Source organism: Stenella coeruleoalba (assembly GCF_951394435.1).
Source record: "Stenella coeruleoalba genome assembly, chromosome: 7".
In the NCBI taxonomy this organism is placed as follows: domain Eukaryota; kingdom Metazoa; phylum Chordata; class Mammalia; order Artiodactyla; family Delphinidae; genus Stenella; species Stenella coeruleoalba.
In genome coordinates, this window is record NC_137153.1 from 117,638,439 (window position 1) to 117,663,006 (window position 24,568).

Genomic DNA, 24,568 nt, shown 5'->3' on the forward strand with positions numbered 1-24,568 from the left:
GAGGCCAGGGGTAGGGGGGGTGACGTGATGCACGTCAATGACCCAGGGAGTAAGCTGGTAGGTTTGGGAGGGAGGACAGGGGGTGGGGAGGCCAAAACAGGAGGTTGCTGCTCTACTGTGAGTTTGATGATTGATGTCTGGTGTAAGTGGTGTCAAGGAGATGGGGGTGCTTTGCAGACCTCTGGGGCGGGGTCTGATGCCCCCAAACCCTCTTCCCTGTTACCCAGCTTCTCTGCTGACAGAGGCACACAGCTGTCCTGATGCCTGCTCTTGGCCTTAAACCTTTCTCTGCTCAAGCCGTGGGGGGCTCAGCAAGGCCCAGTTTCAGCATCCCCAATGGGTGGAGAACAGGCTTCCTCTCTGTCCCGCGGTGACATACCTCAGACCTGACATCTCATGACTCATGCCGTCCAGTCATGCTTCGGGTGTAGAGAGCCACTCTGTGGCCCCAGAGGTGGGGCTGTGGCTGGGTGGAATGTGGCAGCTGCTGAACATCTGGCTAGCAATGCAGCCCAGCAGCTGAGCAGTTGAAGATGGGGTGGCCTCTGCCCTGCAGAACCAGTGACTGGGGCCAACCAGCCCAGGGCAACAGGCTCTCTGAGCCTGAACCAGGAAGTGCATTATGAGGGTCCCATTCTATGTCAGCTGTCTTCTCTGACCTCCAGACGGGACATCTCCCAGCAACTAAGGGTTATAACTCCTATCTGCTTAAACCACCCTGATGGTAATAAAATTTATAACAGCCCCTGCTGGGTGAAAAGCGTTGTTTCCTCCATTCCATTCTGCAGAACAGAAATGCCGAGTCCTGTTTCATAGAGGTTTGAGAATTAAATGATGTAACACATATATCCTGGGTTGTGGCAAAGTGCCTGGTGCCCAGTGAGCGCTCGAGAAAAAAGGTTTTATTAACAAAACACTAATTCGTTCTAATTGATTTCAAGTGTCACTGATACCCTAGAGGCACTTTGTCATTATGCATTTTCTCAAGAAACTAAAAGTTTGTTCATCTTTCAAGAGTTCAGAGTAAAGTTTGGGAACCTAGGCCTCCCTTCCAAAAGTGCGTGCTGCGCAAAAGGCGAAAGGCACGTTACAGCTCCCGGCAGCTGGGACCCGCATTTGATCTTTATAGCCATCCCACGAAGTGCGTACTAAGGTCGTCCACGGTCTGTTTAAGGGGAAACCGCGGCCCGGAGCGGGAAGGGACTGGTCGAGGTTCCTGCAGGAGCGGAGAGGGAGGTGCTCACAGGCGGCCCCCGCGCCGTGCATTTTCCGCGTCCTCCAGCAGAGGGGCCAGCGGCGGGCTCGGCGTCCAGCATAATAGCCGCTTTGATGCCGGGCGGCGGGGAGGGGAGGAGAGGGGAGGCGGGTCGGGAGGGGTGGGAGGGAGGGGAGTGTCCGGCCGCCCGCGCCATCCCTCCGCCCCTCGGTCCCACCGCCACACGCCGCGCGAGCTCGGACCAGGCGCCCGCCCCTCCTCCTCGTCCTCGCCGCGGTCGCGAAGCCCCGAGCCGGCGGAAGCCCGGTGCTCACCATGTCGGTCGCGCTCAGCAACAGGTTCCAAGGTAGGCGCCGCTGTCCCCACGCTGTCCCGCGCCCCTGCCCACACCCGGTGTCCCCCGCCCGCCACCTGTGCGCACGGGGCGGTCGGTGGGGTCTGCCGCGCGCGGGAAGCGGGCGCGAGCCGAGGGCGCGCGGCCCGGGGAGACCCCCACTTCCCCGGCCGCCTCTTTGTCTCCTCCAGGAGGGAAAGCGTTCGGTTTGCTCAAAGCCCGGCAGGAGAGGAGGCTGGCCGAGATCAACCGGGTAAGCGCGCGCCGCCGCCTTCGCTCTTCCAGCCCCGCCGCCTCCGAGGGCAGCTGGCGAGTCGGCCCTAAAGCTCCCAGCGCTCCGCGGGTCCCACCTCCGTCTGCGCGGCTGTGCCTGCCGCAAAGTCAACCCCCCTTCCTCTCCTTCACCCGGGCTTCCCCCGATTTCTTTCCTCCAGCCCCTCCCTGTGCCTCCAGGTAGGTCCCCCTCCACCCCGTCCACCACCCTCTGGTCTCGGGTTGCAAGTTGTTACTCATAGACTAGGGAGGTAGGGCCCTCCCGGGAGCTCTGATGCCAGCCCGGCCCACCGGCCCCGGGCTCCCCAGGAGCCGGCCTGGGACCAGCTGCAGGGACTTGGCGCTGGAAGGGACCCCTGGTGTCTCGAGTAATTCCCAGTTTTACAGCGAGGGACGGAAGAGAGGCTCAGAGAGGTGAGGGGGCTGCCCCTAGATGGCACAGCAAGTCTGGGTCAGGCTGCAGTTAGAACCCTGGGCTCCAGACTCACAGGCCAGTGCTCGCTCCACCCAAAAAAAGGTTGGCCTCCTGCCTCTCCCCACCCCCCAACACACAAACACACACACACACAACTCCTTCTCACTCAGGCTTTTAGGAAAGGTTGCCTTAGAGACTTGGTGCTTTTCATCCTGATCCTAGTGGATTTCTAAAAAGAAATCCATCCGGCTGTTGCCAGGCACACAATGGGACGTTTTAGACCTTGCTTAAACACCATTCAAATGGGCTTCCCTGGTGGCGCAGTGGTTGAGAGTCCGCCTGCAGATGCAGGGCACACGGGTTCGTGCCCCGGTCCGGGAGGATCCCACATGCAGCTCCGGCTGGGCCCGTGAGCCATGGCCGCTGAGCCTGCGCGTCCAGAGCACACGGAAGAGGCCACAACAGTGAGAGGCCCGCATACCACAAAAAAAACCCACCATTTAAATTCTAGAAGATATGGAAAACTGTTAGGGCCTGCCTGGATTGGCCAAAACTCAAAGGCAGCACAGCAAGACTGGGGCTCAGATCTGGTCTCCATTATGTACCAGCTCTGTGGTCCCCAGCGAGGACCTCTCATCACAGAGCCGGGGTCTCCGTGAGGGCTCCGTGAGGGAAGGCACGTTACGTGATTGGTCCAGCATCTAGTACAAGAGAAGACCTCCATGGATGGTACTAGGATTACTTCTTGAGGAGGATGTCTCCAGGTTTCCATGATTCTGCCCAGTGAAACAAGGCTGGACATTTCCCCTGCAGGCTCCCCCGGGCCACTGGGCACCCAGCTCAGAGTCCCAAAGTGGAAAGCTGGTGAGGGTCAGCAGGGCCCTGGTGGAGTCCATGTGGAGGTGGGTCCACGGTTGGCAGCACGGTTGTAGTATAACTCTCGACAGGGGCTTGCAGTCTTTATTCGCTCCTTGATTTCCTTGGACTGCCTAGAGCTAGGCAGCCTGCCTGGTTTCATTCCACTGGCCGTAGGAATCCCATGGAGGGTTCTGGGGACCCCAGGGTCCCTCCAGGTAAACTCTGGCCTCCTCATCGCCATCCTCATCTGGCCTCTTAGTGCCATCTTGAGCACAGCTGAAAGGGAGCCTGGGCGTCTGGCTGGGGCTCTCGGGGGTCCAGGCTGCTGGGCTCCCCCCCAGTTCACTCTGCGGCCAGCTCAGCCTTGGTCTTGGCTGCTTTGGTCCTCTGGACAGGAGCCTGGAACCCTGACCTCATACAGCCCCCTGGGCCACTCAGCAGGCTGGGTTCCAAGCCAGTTGAATCCACCCACAGCCAGAGGACCCCGGGCCAGAGACAGCTGGAGATGGGGGAGAGGGGATTGTAGTTGGACAGACCAGAGGAGCTGAGAGTGTGTGGGACTTTCCATGCCAACCCTGCCCTTGGGGGGATGGGGGGTTAGGTGGGGTGTGGAGGTGAGGCCACAGGGCTGTTTTGGGAGGTGTACTGGCTTGGCTGCGAAAGGGGAGGGGCTGTGGCTCTCTGGGGCTGGTCTGGATAGCGCTGAGATTGGGGAAGGTGAACAAGAGGGGGCTGTGTCCAACCACCTCGGGACCCCAACGCCCAGAGAGGGCAAGCAGCTGGCCAAGGCCACACCGAAGCCGGTGACAGAGCTTCCAGCCTAGCGTCCTTTCCCCGACTGGATGCTACTCTGAGACCCACCGTGTGAGCCCGGGCTACTGTCAGGTTGCTGGGACCCAGGCTCTGGGCTCCCGGAGGAAGGAGGCTCAAACCAGAAGCTTGAGCTGCTTCCCACCACAGCAGGTCAGGGTGGCCCCACCACAGTTTAGAGTCATGGGCAGAGGGGGCTGTTCACTGGCTCTGTGACCTTGGGCAAGCCACTTGAGGTGATGGTAGCAGGTTTGTTGTGATTTTGCGGCGGAGATAATCTATGTAAAGCACACAGGAGAGCGGGCTGCTGTCTTGATTGCTATCATTGGTTTGTTTGGGACTTAAAAGTGTGGGAGTGGAAACCCAGGGGCAAGGTCTGAGGTAGACTGGCTGCTCGGCCTGGACCAGACCCCTTTGTCGGGCAAAATCTTATCTTCCCGTGTCTGAAATGGGAGCAGAGACCCCTGCTCTGCTCTAAGTCCCTGCAACAATCGGAGGAGATGAACAGACGGAAGCTCCTTGCAGACACTTCAGGGAGTCGCTGTGTTTGAGGGTCTGAGTCGGTTTTACCCACGGCCACGGCCATGGTGGAAGTTCCCTTGGGTGGAGGATTCTGGAGGGAACCACGTTGGCAGTCCAGATTGCCTGCCTTTGGGCTGCAGCTTCACTGCCCCACTGGAGGGGGGCTTCCGGGGGGCTGGGCTGAACAGCTGCCCCAGTGGTCCCGTGGAAGCCAGAAGGCGTGAAGGATGGGGCTCCGTGACTCACTGTATGTGCTTGGGCACCGCTGTGGCTGCTGCCTGGGGCAGAGCCCAGCCTGGCTATGAGCTCTGGAGGCTTCTCTGGGCCAACCGTTCCTCTGGGGCCTTTCTCCCCGCTGGGATGGGCCAGCTTCCAGAGGGCAGCAGGGTAGCTCAGTCTTGGCTATCGTGCTTATAAGGGATTCAGGAGTCAAAATAGAAGGGGAGTTGGGTGGACCTAAAGGTCCTGGTGGAGCTGTATGAAAACGCACTTTTTTTGGGTTTCACTCTAGATTTTGCTCTCATTTTCTGAGCCCTTGGCGTGTGCCAGGCAGTGTGCCAGGCGTGCTTCAGACATTATCTCGTCGGATGTGCACTCCAACCCTGTGAGTGTCTGTTCCCATTTTGCAGGAGACGTCAGAGGGCCTGAGTAAATTGCCTGGGTTTAAACAGCCACACTTGAACCCAGGCTCTTCTCTCCATTTCTGGCCTCGATTGGGGCTCCTCCGTATGTGCCCGCCCCACCTCCGGGCTGTGTGTGTGCGCGCGCGTGCGTGCTCGCGCGTGCTCTGCACCACTGGAGCGGGCAGGACCGGCGCGCGTCTCCTACTCCCCCACATAGCTGACATTCCCCGCGCCCTGATGGCATGGCAGGTGACCCTGGGCCAGCCGGGGCCGGCCTTATATGGCAACGGGACAAATTCCCTCCAGCTTCCCACAGGGACAGGGGGAAGCTGTGGGGCTGGGTGGGTGCCCCTCAGAGTGCCCTTAGCCTTGGAATGGAGCAGGAAGACACTGGAGGATGGTGAGAGCCGTGGCTTTGCACCCGCCAGAGGCCAGGATCTTTAACAAAACAGCATGAGTGGTGCCTTTGCTCCGGACCTGGCACTTGACGTAAATCATCTCACTGACTCCTCTCAATGGAACACTGGATTAGATAGATGCCCAGCCAGAGTCTGTAAACTTCCCCATGAGACAAGGATTACTAAGCCTCCCATTTTACAGATGAGGAAACAGAGGCTCAGCCAGGTGAAGTCACCCAGCCAGGAAGTGACACAGCTGGGATTCTGTCTCCGGACGCTGCCCCTGGCCCGCCCTGGCCCCTGTCCACCAGGTGGCTGTGGCCTCGCTGTGACACAGGCCTCTCTTGCTTATGTGGATAAGGATCTCTGGCTACTGTCCTGCCCTCTCAGCCGTCCTAGGTCGAATGAAGGGCACTCAGCATTCCCTGTAGCATTTCGGTGCCTGATGGTTATTTCAGAACCCACGTGGCACCTGTGCTGGGAAGAACTGGGTACGGCAGGCTGGATATCTCTACCTGGGGTGAGGCTTGTCCCCAGCCCTTCCCCCAGTAGTGGGGGACCTCTGAGACCTGACCCAGGCACTACACAGGTGTGTCTCTTTTCCTGTGTACTGGCAGTGCCACCCTGTCCCTGCCCAGGTGAATGTGCCCAGCTGGCATCGCCGGGCACCCGTCTCTCTTGCTCTTCCTTAATATATTATAAGGGAGATGGTGATAAGGGGCCACGTGAGCTTCTGAGGATTCAGTGTCCCCGCAGGTCCAACCAGTCTCGACCTCGGTGTGGCCATGTCGCAGGAAGCTGGAGATGGAATTTCTGCAGGGTCTGCTTCATTTGTGTAGTCAGTGGGGGTGTTTTTCTCCAGCTGCCCCATCTATTGGCGAGGGCACAGCGTCCGGATGAGGCCCCAGAGCTGCCGTGGGGAATGTGAGCCTGCTGTCCTCGTGGGTGCACGTTACAGGCTCCTGCTACACGCCAGGCACCGGGCTGGGCGTCTATGGCCTGGCCCTGGCCCTTTAAGAGCCTGTGGGCTGCATCAGAGGCCACACGGCCAGGCATCGTGCTGCCTGTCCTTGGGGTTTTCCCCCAAGGCTTCAGCCGCCAGCCCCTTGGATGGCCTCCGAGATGGTGCTTATCTGCCAGCCCTAAAATTCTGCTGCGGCTAATTCATAAAGGCAAGCCTGGAGGGCCAGGAGCAGGTGCTAGAGGTAGCAGCCCAGAAAGAGAGTTAAGTCAGGGTGGGCGTTGGGGGGTGCAGGCAGGTGGCAAAGTTCTGGAGGCCAGGACACAGCAGGGGCTGCCAACCTCTGCTGGTTGGGGAAATAGCCCCTCCTGGTCATGAGCACTTGGACGGGGCTCTCGGGGTGGGGGGAGTCTCTGATGTGCATCGGAGGTTGCAGATGACCAAGAGAGGCAGCAGTGAGCCCGTGCAGCTGCAGGCACCGTCCCTCGGGGCTGAGATGGGTGCACTCTGCCCTCCGTGGATGGCCAGTCACGACCAGTTCAGCCATAGGTATCCAAGGACAAAACAAAGTTTGTCCTCGAGGAGGAATGACCAGAGGGTCAAGACTCACCAGGAGGACTTCGTGGCACAGTAGGGGACAAAGAAAGTTGTGGGTGGGTCTCTTCTCTGCCTTTCCCCAAGAGTCGTCTCTCGGCGTGGCTTGAGTTTGGGCGATCCAAACGCACAGTGATAATCGCTAACCGTTAGTAAGTATACTAGGAGCCAGGCTCTTTCTATGCAGTTCGCTCATTTAATCTTTACGCCAACCCAGTGAGGAGGTTCTATCTTTATGATTCCATTTTGCAGATGAGGAAACTAAGGCCCAGAGTGGTAAGGCAAGTCGCCCAGGGCCACAGAGCTAGTAAGTGCTGGAGCTGGGATTTGAACCCTGGCAGCCCGAGTCAACCTCCCTGCCCTGTCCCTCTGCCTTGCACGCCCTGTACTTGCCTAGAGGAAGGATGGTTTGATCAAGACCTTGCCCTCTGGGCCTCAGTTTCCCCAGCTGTTGGACAAAGAGAGCAAGCCGGATGCTCTGAGGAGTCCCTTCTGGGTTCTGTGACTGGGTGGATGTTGGAACAGCTCTGCCGCCTCCCTGGGCCTGGCCTGTGGACACTGGCTTGAGAAGCGACTGCCTGGTTCAGAGCTTCCTGTTTTCAACCCCAGGCTCCTCCCTGCTTGCATTTCCTGGTTCTTTGCCAGGGACTGACCAGGCCACCAAGGCCTCTAGACTTGCCACTCTCAGAGCCCAGGGGACCCCTGCATCCCTCATACCTGGAGGCCCTGACAGCAGTTTCTACAGCCTGAAAAACTTGTCTTTTGGGACGGTGGGTTGGAGTGGGAGAGGGGCTAGAATAAACCATCTACACACACCCCCATGCCCCTAGAGGGCTATAAAGTGGTTCCCTGGCCTCTGGAATAACATCTTTCTGCCCAAGAGGAAAGGTAACTCCCAGTATTGACTTTCTTTGCCCAGAAACCTGTGGCCAGGCCTTGTTTGGGGCAGGGAGGGAGCTGGGATGGTGAAGGGAGATAGACCTTGAATTGTGAAAACGTTGTGATCTTTAGTAAGTTGAGCAACCTCTCTGGGCCTCAGTTGTCCCATCTGTCAAATGGGAATACCCAAAAAGGAGAGAGAGCAACCATAACCAGCCTAAGTTAGGGGAGGGGTTTCCTTCCTAATCTATTTAATAGTCAGTGATGGTCTGGATGATGAGCTGTGGGTTGTAAGTGGACTGAATGTATATAGATGTTAGCCGATAATAATAATAAATGGCTAACATTTATTTAACATTTACTAAGTGCCGGGCACTGTGTTAAGCACTTCAGATCTGTTTGCTTACGTACTGTAATTCTCAGGACAAGCCTATGTGGTTAATACTTTTATCTTTCCTACCGATGAGGATACTGAGGCACAGGTAAATGAAGTCATTTTCACACAGCACTAAGTGTGCTCAGACCTAGGCATTCTGGCTCCAGTTTGCCCTCTTTTTGTTTCTGCTTTTGTTTTTCTTCCAAACATCTGGAGTGACTTCTAGCTCCATCTCCTCTGCCTGGGGGCCCAGAGTTAGGGCAGGGCGGGGCGGGTACAAGGGATCCGCCCAGTGGGCGTGGCTGTGCCCTGAGGCTGAGCTAGGATATGGGGGGAGGACCCCTGGAGGGAGGAAGCTGTGGGCTGTGCATGAGCAGGAACCAGGAATCCAAAGCTCGGAGGTGGGGTGGGAGCTGGCAGCCCAGCCAGTGGAGCTCCTGTGCCTGCCACCCGCCTTCCTGCCTCCCCGGCCCCCTGGTCCACACAGCTGCCCACCCACACGTGAACGAGTCAGCTGCTTCTCCCACCCCCGGTCACTCTGTGGCTCAAGCATTTGTCTCTGTTGGCTCTAAGGAAATGTGTGTTTCCAATCTCTGAGGCCTCTCCAGCCTCTGTCATACACACACACATGCATTTGCAAAGCTGCCTTTCCGTTGCAGGGCTGAGAGTGGAGAAAGTCATTCTGGGCTGGACGGCAGTATTCTCCATTCATTCGGTAATGTTTATTGAGCACCTACTGTACGCTGGACACTGCTGGGTGCTAGGCATCCGTGGGGCAGAGACAGTAAACACATCCTCCTGGATGTGTCCTGTGACCAAGGACCTGCCTCCTCTCAGCATCCTTCCAACACCCACTTCCTTGGGTCACTTCTACTCCCCAGCTCTCTGCAGGGAGGGAACCCAAGCGGCCTCTGCAGTGGAGCTGAATCCCAGCTCAGCCACCTGTGAGCTGTGCTTCCTTGATGAGCAAGTTGTTCATCCTTTCCGAGTCTCAATCCATTGACCCTTCCTGCAAATATTTATTGAGCACCTACGATGCAGAACCCAGCAGGGGAAGACAGATAATGGACAACACCCTTAATAAGCAATTACACTGTAAATTGTGTTAGGAGATGACTCATCATGGTATAAAAGGTGTTATCTTAAGGTGGACTGGAAGTGGAGGAGGGGACTCCAGTGGACAGAGTGGATGGGGTTGGCCTCATTGAGATGGTGACAGTTGAGTAAAGACTTGAAGGAGGTGACATGCAGATATGTGCGCTCCAGGCAGGGCACACAGCTGGAGCAAAGGTCCCATGGTGGGAGCACGCCTGGCGTGGGAGAGGCACAGAAGGGAGGTCAGGGTGGCTGAGGCGCCCACTCTGGTGGAGAGGGGTGGGGAGTTGGGGACAAAAATGAAATACCATGTTAGATGGTGATTGGTGCTAAGGAGAAAACCGGCTTCATCAGCGAAAAGACAATAATCCTGGAAGCCCCGGGGCTGCCGAGCGCACGGTCCTGGGGTCAGGTCCAGGGAGGGGTGTGGCTATCAAGCACCCTGTGGCTTCGGCTGAGCTCTTGTCTGTCTCTGTCTGTGTCTCATTTGTCTCCAAGACCCAGGACCATGTCCTAGCCCTCGAACCCAATCTGTCTGGATCCCTAGAGGTGATCAGTGTCTATTACAGACAGGCTCCAGGCTGGTGGGGGATTTCGGGTCCACCAGAGCCTGGGAACTTGGAGGACCCCCAGGTCTTTCCCCAGAGGTTCCCAGATGTTGAGCCTTACCTGGGTTCTTGTGCCTCCCCAGGAAGGCTTTCCAGTTCCTAATGTGGTGAAGTGAAGGGAACATAGGGACAATGTGGTGAGTTGAACGTAGGCTAAATGGGTTCTACTTAAAACTTCGGAGATGGTGAAGTTCCTACTTTTACGAAATATCCTTTTCTGAACTCGTGGCAACAGTCCATGGTCATCATTTCAAGTCTTTACCTGGCAAAATAAAATCTTGAAAGCCCAATATTAGCACCTTCCCCCATGCTTTTGTTTTTTTTGGAAATGTTTCTTTGTTTCACCCCAGAGTCTGGGAACCATTGGCCAATTTGTACCTCCGCTGGACAGACATGGGATCTGTGACCCTAGGAGGTGCCTGGGTTGCTCAGGGTCACAGACAAGAGTTAATTGCCCTACTTTTGGTCAGGGAATGGGGGTGGGGGCCTCAGTGGAGAAGACCTACGAGAGGAAGCCAAGAGGAAGGGAAGGACAGACAGAGCCAGCCGACAGGAGGGCAGCCTTCCAGGCTGCAGGGGAAGGTTCCAGCTCCGTGGAGCTAAGCGCAGGCAGGGCTGTGCATGGCACACGGTAATGAGGCTCTGAGTGAGGCTGTGGCCGAGCCAGCTGGACCCCATGGGCCCTGGAGTCTGATGGACACAGGTTCCAAACCAACCCTGAGCTTCCCCAGGACCTGGGGACCCTGGACATGTTATTAGCTCTCTGGTCCTCCTGTTCTCACCTGTAAAATCAGATAACAGTGGCTGTGAGGATTGAGTGGGATAACATAGTGCCTGCCAAAAGCAAGGGGGCTATCAGAGGCCCCCTGACCCAGCGAGGGAAGCCACATTGGCGGGGGGTTCCTTCTACTCAGTCAAAGGGTGCTGAGTTAGTGTGGAGGAACTTGAACCCTGGAAGGGATCAGATTCTGCCCTACACGGAATTGTACCTACTGTTTACTGAGCACGGACGCTCGAGCCAGGTGCTAACTGCCCGCAGTGGGTTGTCTCGACTGAGGGGTAGGTGCCTGAGGAGGTGGGTACCCGTGAGCCCCTTTGACGGCTAGTAAGGAGGGGGCTGAGGATCCAAACCCAGAGGGCTTCATCCTCACTTAGGTTCTTGTCATTGTCCCATTCTACCTTCCATTTACAGTGACTGGAGAGGTAGTGAGTTCCCTGTCCTAGGAGATGTGTAAGTACAGACCTGGTCATCATTTAGTGGGAAATGACGGCAGGAATTTAGAAACATATTGAGTGATTGACCCAGATAAATTTTTTTTCATTTAAAAGATCATTTATTGAACTACAAGTACATATTTGTATGGAATGTTCTAAAATTTAGAATTAGAATTTTTTTAAACCCCTCAAAATTCACTTATAAGATGTCTTTGGTTGGCCTGGTCATAGTAGGAAAAACATTCAAGAGAATGGTAGAAAAACCAAGTTCAGCATAATGATTACCTCTGGGAAGGAAAAGAAATTGGATTAGGGAGGGGCAGAAGGGTCCTTCAAACTGTGTATTAGTTAGACCTAGATAACATTTAACATCATTTTGTTTTGTTTTATTTTATTTTATTTATTTATTTTTTGGCCGTGCCACGTGGCATGCAGAATCTTAGTTCCCCGACCAGGGAACGAACCCGTGTCCCCTGCAGTGGAAGTGTGAAGCCTTAACCACTGGACCGCCAGGGAAGTCCCTAACGTCATTTTAAACAGGGACTTCCTGTAATTTTAGGATAAAATTTAAATTTATCCTAAAATTATCCTTTAGGATAAGGACCTTGTCTTATTCACCTTGGTCTCACCTGCTCCCTGGATGCCTAGAATAGAGCAGTGTATACTGTGGTTCCTCAAAAACTGTTGAAGGAATGAAGGAGTCACAGCCATGTCAGTTGACTCAATGAGGAAAGCAAGGTCCAGGGAAGTAGAGGGGATTTGTGGACTCTGGTGCCAGGATGGGAACACACCCTCTGTTTCCTCATCTGAATGCAGGTTCTAGGGACGCTTAAAGATTAGCAACAAGGCAAGTAAGATACCTGGCCACTGCGCCCAGCCTAGCAAGTGCTAATTGTTAGTTTTTTGTTTTAAAGCCGGGCGAATACCTGCTCACTGCCCATCTTTAAGTGTCAGGGTTAAAGATAGATGCAGGCTCTAAAGTCAGACTGAGCTAACTTGAAGTTCTGGCTCTGTGAACCTCAGTTTCCTCATCTGTAAAATGGGAGTAATAATAGTTGCCACCTCTTGGGCCCACTGAGAGATCTGGAGCGACCATGTGGGTTAGTGCTTCGTTCTGGGGGCTGTTGTTAGTCCCTTCCCATCTCCTCTCAACTCTATCTGGTTCTGCAAAGACTCATTTGAGTCTCTCCAAGCATCTGAGGGGAAGGTGGGCCCTGTTTTACAGGTGAGGACACAGGTGAGAGGGTAAGTGACCTCTCAAGCAGTGGACAGTTATTTTCTGACTAGAGAGAGACTAATAATAATAATATAGCAGTTGCTGCTTACTGAACACTCTCCTTGGATTCTCATGCAAGAAGACGCTATGATAGTTATACCCATTTGGCAGATAAAGCAATAGAGATTCAGAGAGGGATCAGTTTGTTCAGGGTCACATACCTAAGAATTTAATGCCAGGGCCAAGCCACGTGTCTTTGGTTGCTCATGGCTTCATGCATCTTGGAGCCGGGGTGCCCTGGGGGGAAGCCCAGGTCCCTGCACCCGTAATTCAGAGGTTGACTGAAGGTGTTTAGTCTTCTACAGCGGAACCTCTGGGCCCCACCCCCAGCTGCTGAGCAAACTTCCTACCCATGGGGTGGATTGTACCCATCCGCCTCTGGGGGTTGACAGGAGGCCAGGACTACCACTGCCCTGCGTGGCCAAGCCCAGCCACCTGGCGGGAGAGGAGGCGATGGGCAGTGGGCCTGTGTGTTGGTGAGTTCTGCCTGCTGACCCCTTGCTCAGTGCTGTCCTCTCTCCTCTGTAGGAGTTCCTCTGTGACCAGAAGTACAGTGATGAAGAGAATCTGCCGGAAAAACTTGCAGCCTTTAAAGGTGAGCTGGGGCTGGCTGCCCACCCCCCCACCCAGGAGAGCTGGGTGGGCCCCTCCACCCCCTTATACAAATCCTCGCCCGCAGGGGCAGGCTGCACCCGTGTTGCATCCACAATACCCCTCTTCCCGACGGGCTGTGAGACGGGATGCCCAGCCTGGGGGCACAGGCCCCTCGTCCCTCGCCTGCGGGCCCCGGCCGGCCCTGCCCTTCCGTCCCTTCTGCTGCCCAGCAGGGCTCAGGTTGGCTCCTGCCCGCCCCTGCCCAGGCCCTGCTCGCTCCCGGGGCCCCAGCACACAATCAGCTCTTTGTAGCAGCCCTTGTCTCTCCCCCTGCGCGGTGGAGCATCTTGGGAGCCCCTGCGGAGAATGGACGTTTGTGTCACCACAGTGGGGCAGGGGGCAGAGTTTCTGCCCATTGAATCTCGGCAGCACAGGATGAAAAGAAAACAGGGCCCGGGAGTCCGCGCGGGGAGGGGGCGGCATAAAGGTCCTTCTGTTCCGGGCCCTGGCGCTTGGTTCTCAGCCAGCGGCTCGAAAGGAGAGGAGCTGTGCACATAAGGAGTGGGACAGACCCACCTTTCCTGTCCGGGAGATGCACTCGCGCTGCGGGGGCCCTGGGCGCGCTGGGGGACCACGTGAACATCCTCCAGGCTGCGTCCCCCCTCCCCCCCCAGAGTCTTGGCAACGTGGACACCCTCCCTGCTCCAGGGCAAGGAACCTGCCAATGCTCCTCAGACCGCTTATAACGTAGCCATCCTCAGGCAGGACACCAGTGGCTAAGCATTTGCTGAGCATGACCTTGTGTTCAGGGTTGCGATCTTCCTGCCTCATCCCAATCCAGCCAGGAGGGAGATGGTGGAAGCTTTAGTTTACAGATGAAGAAACTCAGGCTCAGAGAGGTGGGGTCATCTGCCTGGGGTCACACAGCTCACCTATGGCAGAGTTGGGGCTTATACCCATATTGGTTTCACTCCAAATCCCCTGCTTGTCACCGTTACACAATGGTGCTTTTTACATGGGAAGGAAGGAAGGGAGGAAGGAAGGAAGAGAAAGAAAGAGAAAGAGAAAGAGAGGGAAAGAAAGAAAGACGGAAGGAAAGAAAAGAACTAGAAGAAAGAAAGAAAGGAAGGAGGGAAGAAAGAGAAAGAAAGAAAGGAAGGAAGGAAGAAAGAGAAAGAAAGAAAAGAAAAGAAAGAAAAGAGAAGAAAAGAAAAAAGAACTAGAACAAAGACACGCCCACCCCTGGCTGGTTCCCCTGCCCCATCCCTCTGCACCTTCCCCTCCCAGTGCAAAGCAGGAGCAGCCAGTCCTTTCCCTTCTCCCTGGATACCAATAGGGTCACTCTTCAGAGGTGGCTCTGAGAGGAGGGACAGAGGTCCCAGGGGTCTAACGACCATTCTCCTTGTCTTCATTGGGCTGCAGGATAAGGGTCCATCCTGGGACCACAGGAGGTTACCTTGGAAGCCAAGGGACTACGGAGGTTTCAAACCATTCACTCATTTGATCTCCAAATGAGCCTTACTAGGCACCAGGCCATTTGGGGCCTGGGTACACAATGGAGAACACACAAGACGGCCCCTGGCCAAAGGAGCCCGTGTCCTAGTGGGGGAGGGGTGGTGACGAGAGAGCAAGGAAGTAGAAAGTGTGTCATGGTAGCAGGTGCTTTGCGGGGGTGACTGACGGTGCCCAGTTAAAAAGGCTTGGGGGCCCTGAAGGCGTGAGGAGGGGCCCTGAGAATGCCCGGGAGGAACATGCCAGGCAGAGGGGCGGCAAGCCTGGGCTCAAGGGTCACTGGCAGGACCTTGGCTTTCTCGTGCTGGCTGCTGGTGCAGAATAGACCCTGTGGCTACTCAAGGCCGCACGACTTGTTTGCCCCCACTGCCTGGTCAGGAGACACCAAGCTCGTTGCTCCGACCCCTTGATCAGGGAGGTTTAACTCAAAGTCTGCAGGTGAGGTTTGCGGGGAGGGTCTCTGCGCCCCAGGCACTGTATGTGTCGCTTTGTAGTCAAGGGCAGGTCTGCGGGCATTTCTCCGGAGAGAGCATCAGATTCTCAGTGGTAGCCATGACCGCCCCCCTGCCACCAAAAGTTCAGAACTACAGGGACTTCTTAAATTGGGGGTTCTCACACCTAGCTGCCCATCTGAATCGCCTGAGATACTCTGAAAACACACCAATTTCTGCCTCCCAGATCCTGCAGATCTGCATCTCCAGGGCCGGGAATTTATTCTGGTCACTTTACAGCCGATTCGGATGCAGCCAGCCCACACTGGGGGCCTGGGGGGAAGCCGCTGCCCTTCTTGGTACAGGGTCAGAGTGGCCCCCGGGCACCTTTCTCCATGGTGCCTGTGAGCAGGTGATGCAGGTGGGCAAGCCCTTTTCCCAGAGACAATAGTTTTCCCCAGAGGAATGACGGGACTTGTGTCAAGACCCCGACGTGGGGTGAGGAGGATGGTGTGGGCACCCTGGGGACCCAGCCAGCTGCCCTCAAGGGAGTCCCTGGGACCCTGCAGGGGGCAGCCCTGCTTCCCAGTTAATGCCAGTTTTTGCTCTGTGATTTCCAGAGAAGTACATGGAGTTTGACCTGAACAATGAGGGCGAGATTGGTGAGTGAGGCCTTGGGTGAGCCGGCGGGTGGGGTGGGGGAGAGTGCTCCGTGGGTAGGGGGTGTGGGCGTCCAGAGAACCCCACTGACTCGCCTGCATGGGTGAGCGGCCTGGGGCTATATTTTGAGGATGACAAGCACCGACTGAAGCTTCCCCGATGGGCCAGGCCAGCCAAGCTGGCCTTGAACTTGTCTGCCTTTCACCCTGGATCCCCTGCCCCCCAAACTCCTCTCCCCACTGCTTCCCTCCCCGACCCCAGCTCCCTGCCCACACCCCAGCCTCCCACCCCAGGTGCTCCCGGGACTCAGGATAGAGGTGCCACCCAGCTCAGGGCTGGAGATGCTCAGGCTGTTGCCACCCTGGCCCAGGGGGCTGGCATTTCCTTTGTCCCCAAGCCTGTCCTTCCATTTGAACACTGTCCTGCAGTTGACAAGGGCCTTCCATGGACATTGGTCCTCTCTTCCAGCAGACCTTTATTGTGTCCTGCCGTCCAGGCGCTAGGGGTGACAAACACCTTTTCCATGGCACTTATGTTCATGACCATACCTTGACCTTCACCAGTAGTGTTATGACACGGTCAAGGTCGGTTTAATTGTTCCCATTGTACGGATGAGGAAACCGAGGCTCAGAACGGTGAAAGGACCTGCTTGGGGCATGTGGTCATTAAGTGGCAGCCAGGGCCCAGATCCCAGCCTGTGGTTTCCGAGTGGGTTCTCCCTCCAGCGTTTCTCCCCCTCCTCTGTCTTCTCACATTTTTCTCCTTTTTGAATATTTTTATCCCTTTTTTTCTTAAAGCGATGTATCAAATGAATACATCGTCATCCTAAAACGTTTTGGCAATCACAGCAAAGCACAAAGACAAAAATACATCGCCACAATCCCACCTCCCAGAAATAACTGTGATAAAGATTTTGGTTTATATCCTCCCATTCTTTGTTCTAATCACAAACACCGTTCGATACCATTCTAGGACCTCCTTTTAAAATTTTGTACAATATATTGTTAGTATTTTGACATATAATTCATTTTTTTAAAATATAATTAATGGCTGCATGATATTCCATTTGGGGACAGACTATAATTTATTCAACCAATGCCTTAGTATCACCCATTTAAATGATGTCTGGTTTTAACTCATTGATAATCCTGTGAAGAACGTCTTTGTACGTGAATCATTATCCACATTGCTGATTATTTCTTTAGAGTAAACCTCAGGAATTAGACCTTCTGGGTCAAAGGCTTTTGAAGCATCTTGCCAAATTGCCTTCCAGAAAGGTCTTGCCAATTTAGAGCGTGGCCAGCAGCGTGTAGGAGACCTTTCACTTCTTCCTGTAGAACACTGCCCAGCTTTCTTTGAAATGCCCTGGACATCCTGGCACCTAAGGGTCTGGCACCAGTCGTGCCGGCCCTGCCTCTCCGGTGAGCTGGCCCGCTACTCCCCTGACCCTAAAATTGGCCCCTTGCTCCACCCGCACTCCCACTGTCCTTTGCTGACCTGACCCATTGTTCACGGAACAATCCGAAGGAAATTGCCTCAGGTCTTGGGAGCCAGGAGGTCAGAGGCACCAACTCCTCGGAGTGTAGTGACTTTGGTGCCTCCCTTGTTTTTCTTGAATTTTGTTCTTTTGTTGGTTTTCCTGCTCTGCGGGATGTTCTTGGCATCCTGTCCCTTCCAGCGAGGTGGAGCCAGGGACCGCAGGGTGGGAGTGGCAGGTGGGGAGAAGCTGCCACCGCGCCCTGGAAAGTAACTCCTGATGCCTGAGTCAGGCCGACTCCCTGACCCCACCTCACTGGGCCGTGACTTCCCGGGTAGCTGGAGCCGCAGGCTCACGGTCACCTGAACCTTAGGCAGCAGCAGAGAGAACAACAGAATGAAGAAGAGAGGCTGTGTTCCTGGACACCTGCTGTGTGCCAGGTGCTTCTGCTGCATCCTCACTCCAGATGATCCCATCAACCCATTTTACCACTGATGGGAGGAGGGGCTCAGAGAGGTTAAGTAGTTTGTCCCAGGTCCCACAGCCAAGAATAGCAGAGCTGGGTTCCAACCCAAGTCTGTCTGACTTGAGAAGCCCAAGTCCCTAACCACTAGTCCATACTGCCTCCGCAGAGAGCAGGGAAGATGTGATGGGCTCATTCTCCCTGGAGGAGAAAAGCTGTCGACTGCAGTCTCCAGGGATGGACTCTCCTGCCGGGCTTGTTCTGGGCATGGGGGTGCCAGAGGGGAGCTTCCCCACTCAGCCCGGCCCCCTGACTCCACTTAACGGCTCTGCTTTTCCTCCGGCAGACCTGATGTCTTTAAAGAGGATGATGGAGAAGCTTGGGGTCCCTAAGACCCACCTGGAGATGAAGAAGATGATCTCGGAGGTGACGGGCGGGTTCAGCGACACCATCTCCTACCGAGACTTTGTCAACGTGATGCTGGGGAAACGGTCGGCGGTCCTCAAGCTGTGAGTACCTCCCACCTCTCCTGGGACCTCTGGAGGCAAAGTCATAGTGTGTGGAGAGGCTCCTGGCTTGGGCGTCTCAGCCAGTCCCTAGCCAGGAGGTAATTCACTATGTGATCTACTGGGCAAGATGCTTAATTTTGATGAACACGATTTTCTTATTTGTCAAATGGTCACATTAATATGTACCTTGCAGGCAAAATGAGCCTGTAGCAGAACCTCTGGTAGAATCAGTGCTCAGTAAGTGGCCGACTGTGACGGTGACGATGATGATAAATGCACTGCTGAAACCTTCTGAGCCTCAGCTTCCTTGTTTGTAGAGCGACTCTACCACCCCATGGGGTTGTGAGCATAACAGAGTCAAAAACCGGCTCTAAAGGGAGGTATTGTTCAAATTTTGATGCTATTTCTTGCTACTGAAACGACCTTGGGCAAATTACTTTCCTTCACCTATAAGACAGAGATGGTCATAAATATCTTTTTTTTTTTTTTTTTTTTTTTTGCGGTACGCGGGCCTCTCACTGCTGTGGCCTCTCCGTTGCGGAGCGCAGGCTCCGGACGCGCAGGCTCAGCGGCCATGGCTCACGGGCCCAGCCGCTCCGTGGCATGTGGGATCTTCCCGGACTGGGGCACGAACCCGTGTCCCCTGCATCGGCAGGCGGACTCTCAACCACTGTGCCACCAGGGAGGCCCCGGTCATAAATATCTTGCATGAAGTGTTGTCCTGAGGGTTAATGAGATAATATACATGAAGCGTCTAGCCCAGTACCTGGCTGACGGCAAACACCTAGTGTATGGTGGCCAAAATCACACTTTGCGGGTACTTCCCCACTGGAGAGCAGCAGAGAAATTCCTTGGAGAGTCCCATGGTATGTGTTCAAGCTGTAAAGGACACTCACTTGGCTTTTATGCGATAAGATTAACTTTTTCTTAAAAAAATTGAAGTATAGTTGATTTACGATATTGTGTTAGTTTCAGGTATACAGCAAAGTGATTCAGTTATACATATGCATGTTTTTTTCAGATTCTTTTCCATTATAGCTTATTACAAGATACTGAATGTAGTTCCCTGTGCTACACAGTAAATCCTTGTTGTTTGTCTATTTTATATATAGTGGTGTGTATCTGTAAGATTAACTTCTTTACATGTACCAATGTAAAATATACCTGTCTCATTTTACAAAGGGGGAAGCGGGGTGACCTGCTGGTAAGCCCACGGTTCAGGCTGGTCTGGTTGGAGTGTTTATTGTCGGGAGGGATGGGGCAGGAGGTGTGGTGGGAGAACCGTCCAGGTCAGATCATGCTGCACCTGAGAGGCCAGGTGGTGGCAATAAGAGTGGTGATGCTATTAAAAACCACACCTAAGATTTAGTGGACATTTACTATGTATTGGGCACTTCCAATCTGGTCCATCTAGTCTGCGTAGTGACTCCTTAGCTGTATCATTCATTCATTCAGCAAATATTTATTAAGCGCCACCTATGTGCCAGGAATTATGCTCGGTGCTGGGGACCCATGAATTACTTACATTCTGATGGAAAGAGACAGAAAAAAACAAACCACAACACCAGATTGCAACAGTGCAATACAAAGAAAAATAAAGTGGGCGAGAGGAATAGAGAGGGGTGGCATAGTAGGCAGAGAGGGTCTCATTGAGCAGGTGACATCTGACCTCCTGCGCGAGGGAGATGCGAAGAAATGAGCCATGTGAATATCTAGGGGAAAGCATTCCAGGCAGAGGAAGCGGCAAGTGCAGAGGCCCTTTTACGCTCAAGGAATAGCACAGAGGCCCGTGTGCCTGGAGTGCAGTGAGTGAAGGATGAGTCTGCAGAGATGGGCAGGGGCCAGGTGATGTGGGCCACGGTTGATTTAGCATTTCGTACTGCCGTGGAGGGATGCCATTGGAGTACTCTAAGCTAGGAGCTGACTTTTAAAAGGCCCCCTCCGACTGCGGTGGGGACAAGAGTGGCAGCAGGCAGGCCGGTAGGAGGCTCGTGCACTTGTGCAAGTCAGAAATGAGGCTCTCAGCCTGGAGAGGCTGTAGTGGAGGTGGGCAGGGGCTGTCAGAGTTGGGAGTGATTTTGGAGGTAGAGCTAGAAGGGTTGTTTCCAGGTTTAAAAGAAGACAAGGAGTCTGATGGTTGTAAGGTCTGGGGTCTGAGTTAACTGAGTGATGGTGCTGTTTGCTTTGAGAAAAGAGCAGGGGGGAAGGTGGGAATTGAGCTCAGTTTTGATGTATTGAATTGGAAGAGCCCCTAGACACGCAAGGGGAGGGGTTGAGGAGGGAACTGGCTGTGCAGATCTGGAGCTCAGAGGTAAGCCGTTTGTGGACTATCACGCTTTGTTGTTGTTTTTTTAAATTTTATTTTTTAATTAATTTATTTATTGGCTGCGTCGGGTCTTCGTTGCTGTGCACGGGCTTTCTCTAGTTGCGGCGAGCGGGGGCTACTCTTTGTTGCGGTGCACGGGCTTCTCATCACGGTGGCTTCTCTTGTGCAGCACGGGCTCTAGGCGTGTGGGCTTCAGTAGTTGTGTCACACTGGCTTGGTAGTTGTGGCTCGTGGGCTCTGGAGAGCAGGCTCAGTCGTTGTGGTGCACGGGCTTAGTTGCTCCACGGCATGTGGGATCTTCCCGGACCGGGGCTCGAACCCATGTCCCCTGCATTAGCAGGCAGGTTCTTAACCCCTGCGCCACCAGGGAAGCCCGACTATCACACTTTGGATGGGATTTAAAGCCAGGGACTGAAGGAGCCCACCCAGGGAGGGAGTACAGAGGGTGAAGGGCACTGTCACTTGGAACAGCTCCAGGATGCAAGTGCTTTTGACATCCTCACTTTCAGTTGGAAACATTGAGCATCGGTGGGGTTGAGTGTCTTGCAGCAGTCACCAGCTGGGAAGGAGTAGGGCTGGGATTCAAATCCAGGCAGTTTCCCTCCAGAGGCTATACTTTGAACCCCCATCCTCTTCTGCTGCCCAGATTTTACTGTCAGAGTAGTGGGAGGTTTTTGAAGATCTGAAGGGGTTTTGAGCAGAGCCACGGCCCAGCCGAGCTCTGCTTCTTCCAGGCAGTGTGCTCAGGGGAAGGCGCATGACCTAGAAGTCCGAGGTCTCGAGTGAGTGTCGTCCTGCCTCGGGCTGCCTGTGTGACTCGGACGAGTCTCATTGCCCCTTTGTGTCTCAGCTTTCTCCTCTGTAAAATGGGACTAGCAGCCCCCTCTGTGGAGTTGCCGCATGGGCTTCTGGGAAAATCTCGCTGGAGAGTGGATGCAAGGGCATTCTGTGGAGGACCTTGCAGATGTGAGGGCTGGGATGATCTTTCCCTGGACGAGGAAAGGAGTCCTAATCCTGTTTTGTGTTTTCTTTCTTTTCTCCGTTTCTGAACCAGAGTCATGATGTTTGAAGGAAAAGCCAACGAGAGCAGCCCCAAGCCAGTTGGCCCCCCTCCAGAGAGAGACATTGCCAGCCTGCCCTGAGGACCTCCGCCTGGACCTGCCCCGCCCTCCCCACTCCTCTGCCTCCCTCCTGATCTCACTGCCCTTCTCGACTCATTGCGATGTGTCTTATTTGTTCTGTTTGGTCGTTGTGCGTTTGTTTTTTCGTCAGCAGAGTCAGTGATCTCTTTGTATAGCACAAGTTATCTGCCTTAAAGGGGCTCTGGGTTGGGGAGTCCAGATCGCCTCCTTCTCTTTTTCCCTGCATCTCCCCTCCCTGTGCAGAAGGGCTGACATTAAACCAAAAACCAGAGGGTGCAGGGCCAGGACAGGGAGACTGGAAACCTGTGATTCCCGCACTTGAAGCTGGTACTGTTTGTCCTTCCAGGTCACTGAGCTAAGTCCTGGTACCCTGGCCTGGCCCTGGTGAGGCCCTCTGCCCCTTTCAGAAGACCCTGGAGTCGGGATAAGGCTGCAGGGCCTCGTTAGGGTATCCTTGGACAGCTCTGTGGTTCCAGTGCTCTTGGGTGGGCCAGGATGTGGCCACACAATGTCCCACCTCCTCAGCTGGTCCCCTCTCAGTCCACACTTCGTCTTATCCTTAGTGAGGTGACAGAAAGAGAGAAGGAGAGGGACTTGGCAATTTGAGCCCTTCAGGAAGGTTCCAGAGGAATCCTCTAGCCTGGCCCCCTGGCCACACATGTACAGGCAGCTCAGAGGAAGGGTGCAGCTCCCCCTGACCCTTGCTGGGGCTTCAGAGGCAGAGGGGGTCCAGGGGCCTTGGGGGAGGGGATTCAGCTCAGTCTAGTCCCACCTTTTAGGGAGGATGTTGAGGGCTACAGGATAGGAGGATGAGGACTTAAATGCTCACGGCAAAGAGAGGCAGCACCACTGTTAAGCCAGGAGCTGAGAAATAGGTTGCCTTTCTGATCCCAATCTGCTTGAAACCTGACTCTGCTTCCCCATTTGCCTTCACACCTTCCTTACACCATTCATTCATTCATTCATTCACTCACTCCGTCATTCAACAGGTATTTATTTACAAACTATTATAAGCTTTAAGTCCCCCCACTTTGTCCTGACATGTGCCATGTCCAGTGTCTCTCTAATTCATCATTCTGTTTCCAAATCACTCAAAACCTTGAGCTTGGGGATTAGATTGTCACCTGTGTTTTTTATTATGGACTAGGGTTTTAGAGCCCTGACTCACCCTGTAGGTTAGCTGGGCCAGGCCTCTCAGTTCACAGGTGAGGAAACTGTGGTGACCCACAGGGATTAAGTGCCTTGCCCTCGGGCGGGGGTCAATCTGGAGATGGAAGATCCGGACCGGAGCCCAGGTGTTCAGATGCCCTGCCCATGCCTCAGTCAGTGATGAAAACAAGGGAAGGGGCGGAGAGGGGCAGTCTCCTAGGTCAACCCTTGGGCGAGGCCCTGGGCCAGGATTCACCCTTCCCAGTGCCTCCGAGGCAGCATCAGCAGGGACCCCAACCTTGATCCCACCTGTATTCTGGAGTCCCTTCCCCTGCCCACTCAGGACTTAGATGCATCATCCATTGAACATGTTTATTAACCACCTGTTATGGGCCAAGAGCTAAGAACCCAGTAGTGAAATGGACAGACTCATGGAATTAGAGTCTAGTAGGGAAGTCTGACCCAGGTGATGAAAGTTAGGAAAGAGGAGGATATGAGGTGACTGCAGGGCAATCCTGGGGGACCTAACTGGGCCCAACACTGGGCAAGGGTCTTGGAGAAGCCTTCACAAACCTGAAGCGGAGAGCTGTGGGGGGCGCTGGAGCCCCTGGGAGCTCCCTGTGACTCCTCTGACCCGTAATCAAGGCCAAGGAGCTGACTTTACAGCAGCTGCAGGGAGTGGAGCAGGTAGGGGGTGGGGAAACGGCCAGGTTGGGTTAATCCACTGGTCTCGACCAGTTCAGGAACGAGATTATTTGGCCACGACTGGCTGATCTTCGGCCTAAGAAGGTACTTCAAATGCATAAGCCTAGTTGAAGTTTAAACCCCAGCAGAACATTCCACCCTGTAAATATAAAATCTCACCTCCACTCCCTCCCCTGCCTTTTTTTTTTTTCTCCTGAGATCCTTAGATGAGCAACTGCCTGTCTCCACCCCTTCCCACTGCCTCTTCTGTCTGGGACAGGCTGAGACCTTTGAGCAAGGTAATGCCTTCCTTGACTACCCATAATAGTCAGTGGATCTGTACCTCACTCAGACAGGAGGACAGAACCAACCAGGCTTATTTCAGCAGGTTACACACTTTACAAGACTGCAGGAAACCTTCTTAAGGGAGGAGAGCAAGTGGGTGTGTCCCCAGCTTCTAGAAAGGGCAGGAAAGAGTTCTCTCATTGGATGGGGAGTGTCCTGGGGAAACTTTACCAGCTCCTTCATCATTTGGAATTCAACTTCCAGAGGGAGAGGGTCTCAAGAGTGGTCCCTGGAAAGGGGGTGTGGTCTGCATGCATTTCAGGTTGTGGCTATTAGCTCTAGGACTCTTACTTCTCTGGCTAAGGGCTCAGCTTCTAGGAGTTCAGCTGTCTTCTTTCTGAAAGACCAAATCTAACTAATGTAACCAGCAGCTTGGGGACTGCCGAGTATGGCTCTGTCCCTGCCATTCAAAAGGAAGGAGTGTGTTGGGCAAGTTCAAGTGGATGCAGTATGTGTGTGCGGGTGCGTGTTGAGTATGTGTGGTACTGGACTGGAAATAAAACAGACAAACTTATCAACATCTTGACTGGTGTATTTTGGGGGTGGTTCCGGGGTCAGCAAATTCAGAAGAGCTAGCTGATACAGTGACACGACTGAATGTGTCCTGTGTGCCTTTACTCCTCACAGCAACCCCATGAGTAAGGTTCTATTATATCATCCTAGTTTGATAAATGAGAAGCAGGCTTGGAGCAGAGAAGCAGTTTGCTGAAAATCAAATAGTAAGTGGCAGAATACACCCCCCCCCCCACTCCCGGAGCTGACCCATGGGTTCCAAGTTAAGAATCTCTGTCCTAGAGCATTTATGATATAATTCAACTACAAA

General features: G+C 54.3%; 1 protein-coding gene across 2 annotated transcripts; it reads left to right on the top strand.

Annotated features, from left to right (window-relative positions):
- The first annotated feature begins 1,434 nt into the window (after positions 1–1,434).
- On the top strand, positions 1,435–24,247 carry AIF1L (allograft inflammatory factor 1 like). 2 transcript variants are annotated; one of them, XM_079926756.1, is made up of 6 exons: positions 1,435–1,562; positions 1,742–1,803; positions 12,982–13,048; positions 15,611–15,652; positions 17,937–18,099; positions 21,480–24,247. In XM_079926756.1, the coding sequence occupies exons 1-6, from the start codon at positions 1,532–1,534 to the stop codon at positions 21,565–21,567; spliced, it is 453 nt and encodes a 150-aa protein (XP_079782882.1). In that variant the 5' UTR covers positions 1,435–1,531; the 3' UTR covers positions 21,568–24,247. The 2 variants fall into 2 exon arrangements, with proteins under 2 accessions (XP_079782882.1, XP_079782883.1); XM_079926757.1 differs by lacking the exon at positions 15,611–15,652.
- The last annotated feature ends 321 nt before the right edge of the window (positions 24,248–24,568 follow it).

What these genes read in the sequence shown, in the direction of transcription:
- AIF1L (XM_079926756.1), top strand. Translation starts at nt 1,532, where the DNA reads ATGTCGGTCGCGCTCAGCAACAGGTTCCAAG. An exon ending in GGCTGGCCGAGATCAACCGG is followed by an intron (nt 1,804 to 12,981) that starts GTAAGCGCGCGC and finishes TCTCCTCTGTAG; the next exon opens with GAGTTCCTCTGTGACCAGAA. An exon ending in CGGTCGGCGGTCCTCAAGCT is followed by an intron (nt 18,100 to 21,479) that starts GTGAGTACCTCC and finishes TTTCTGAACCAG; the next exon opens with AGTCATGATGTTTGAAGGAA.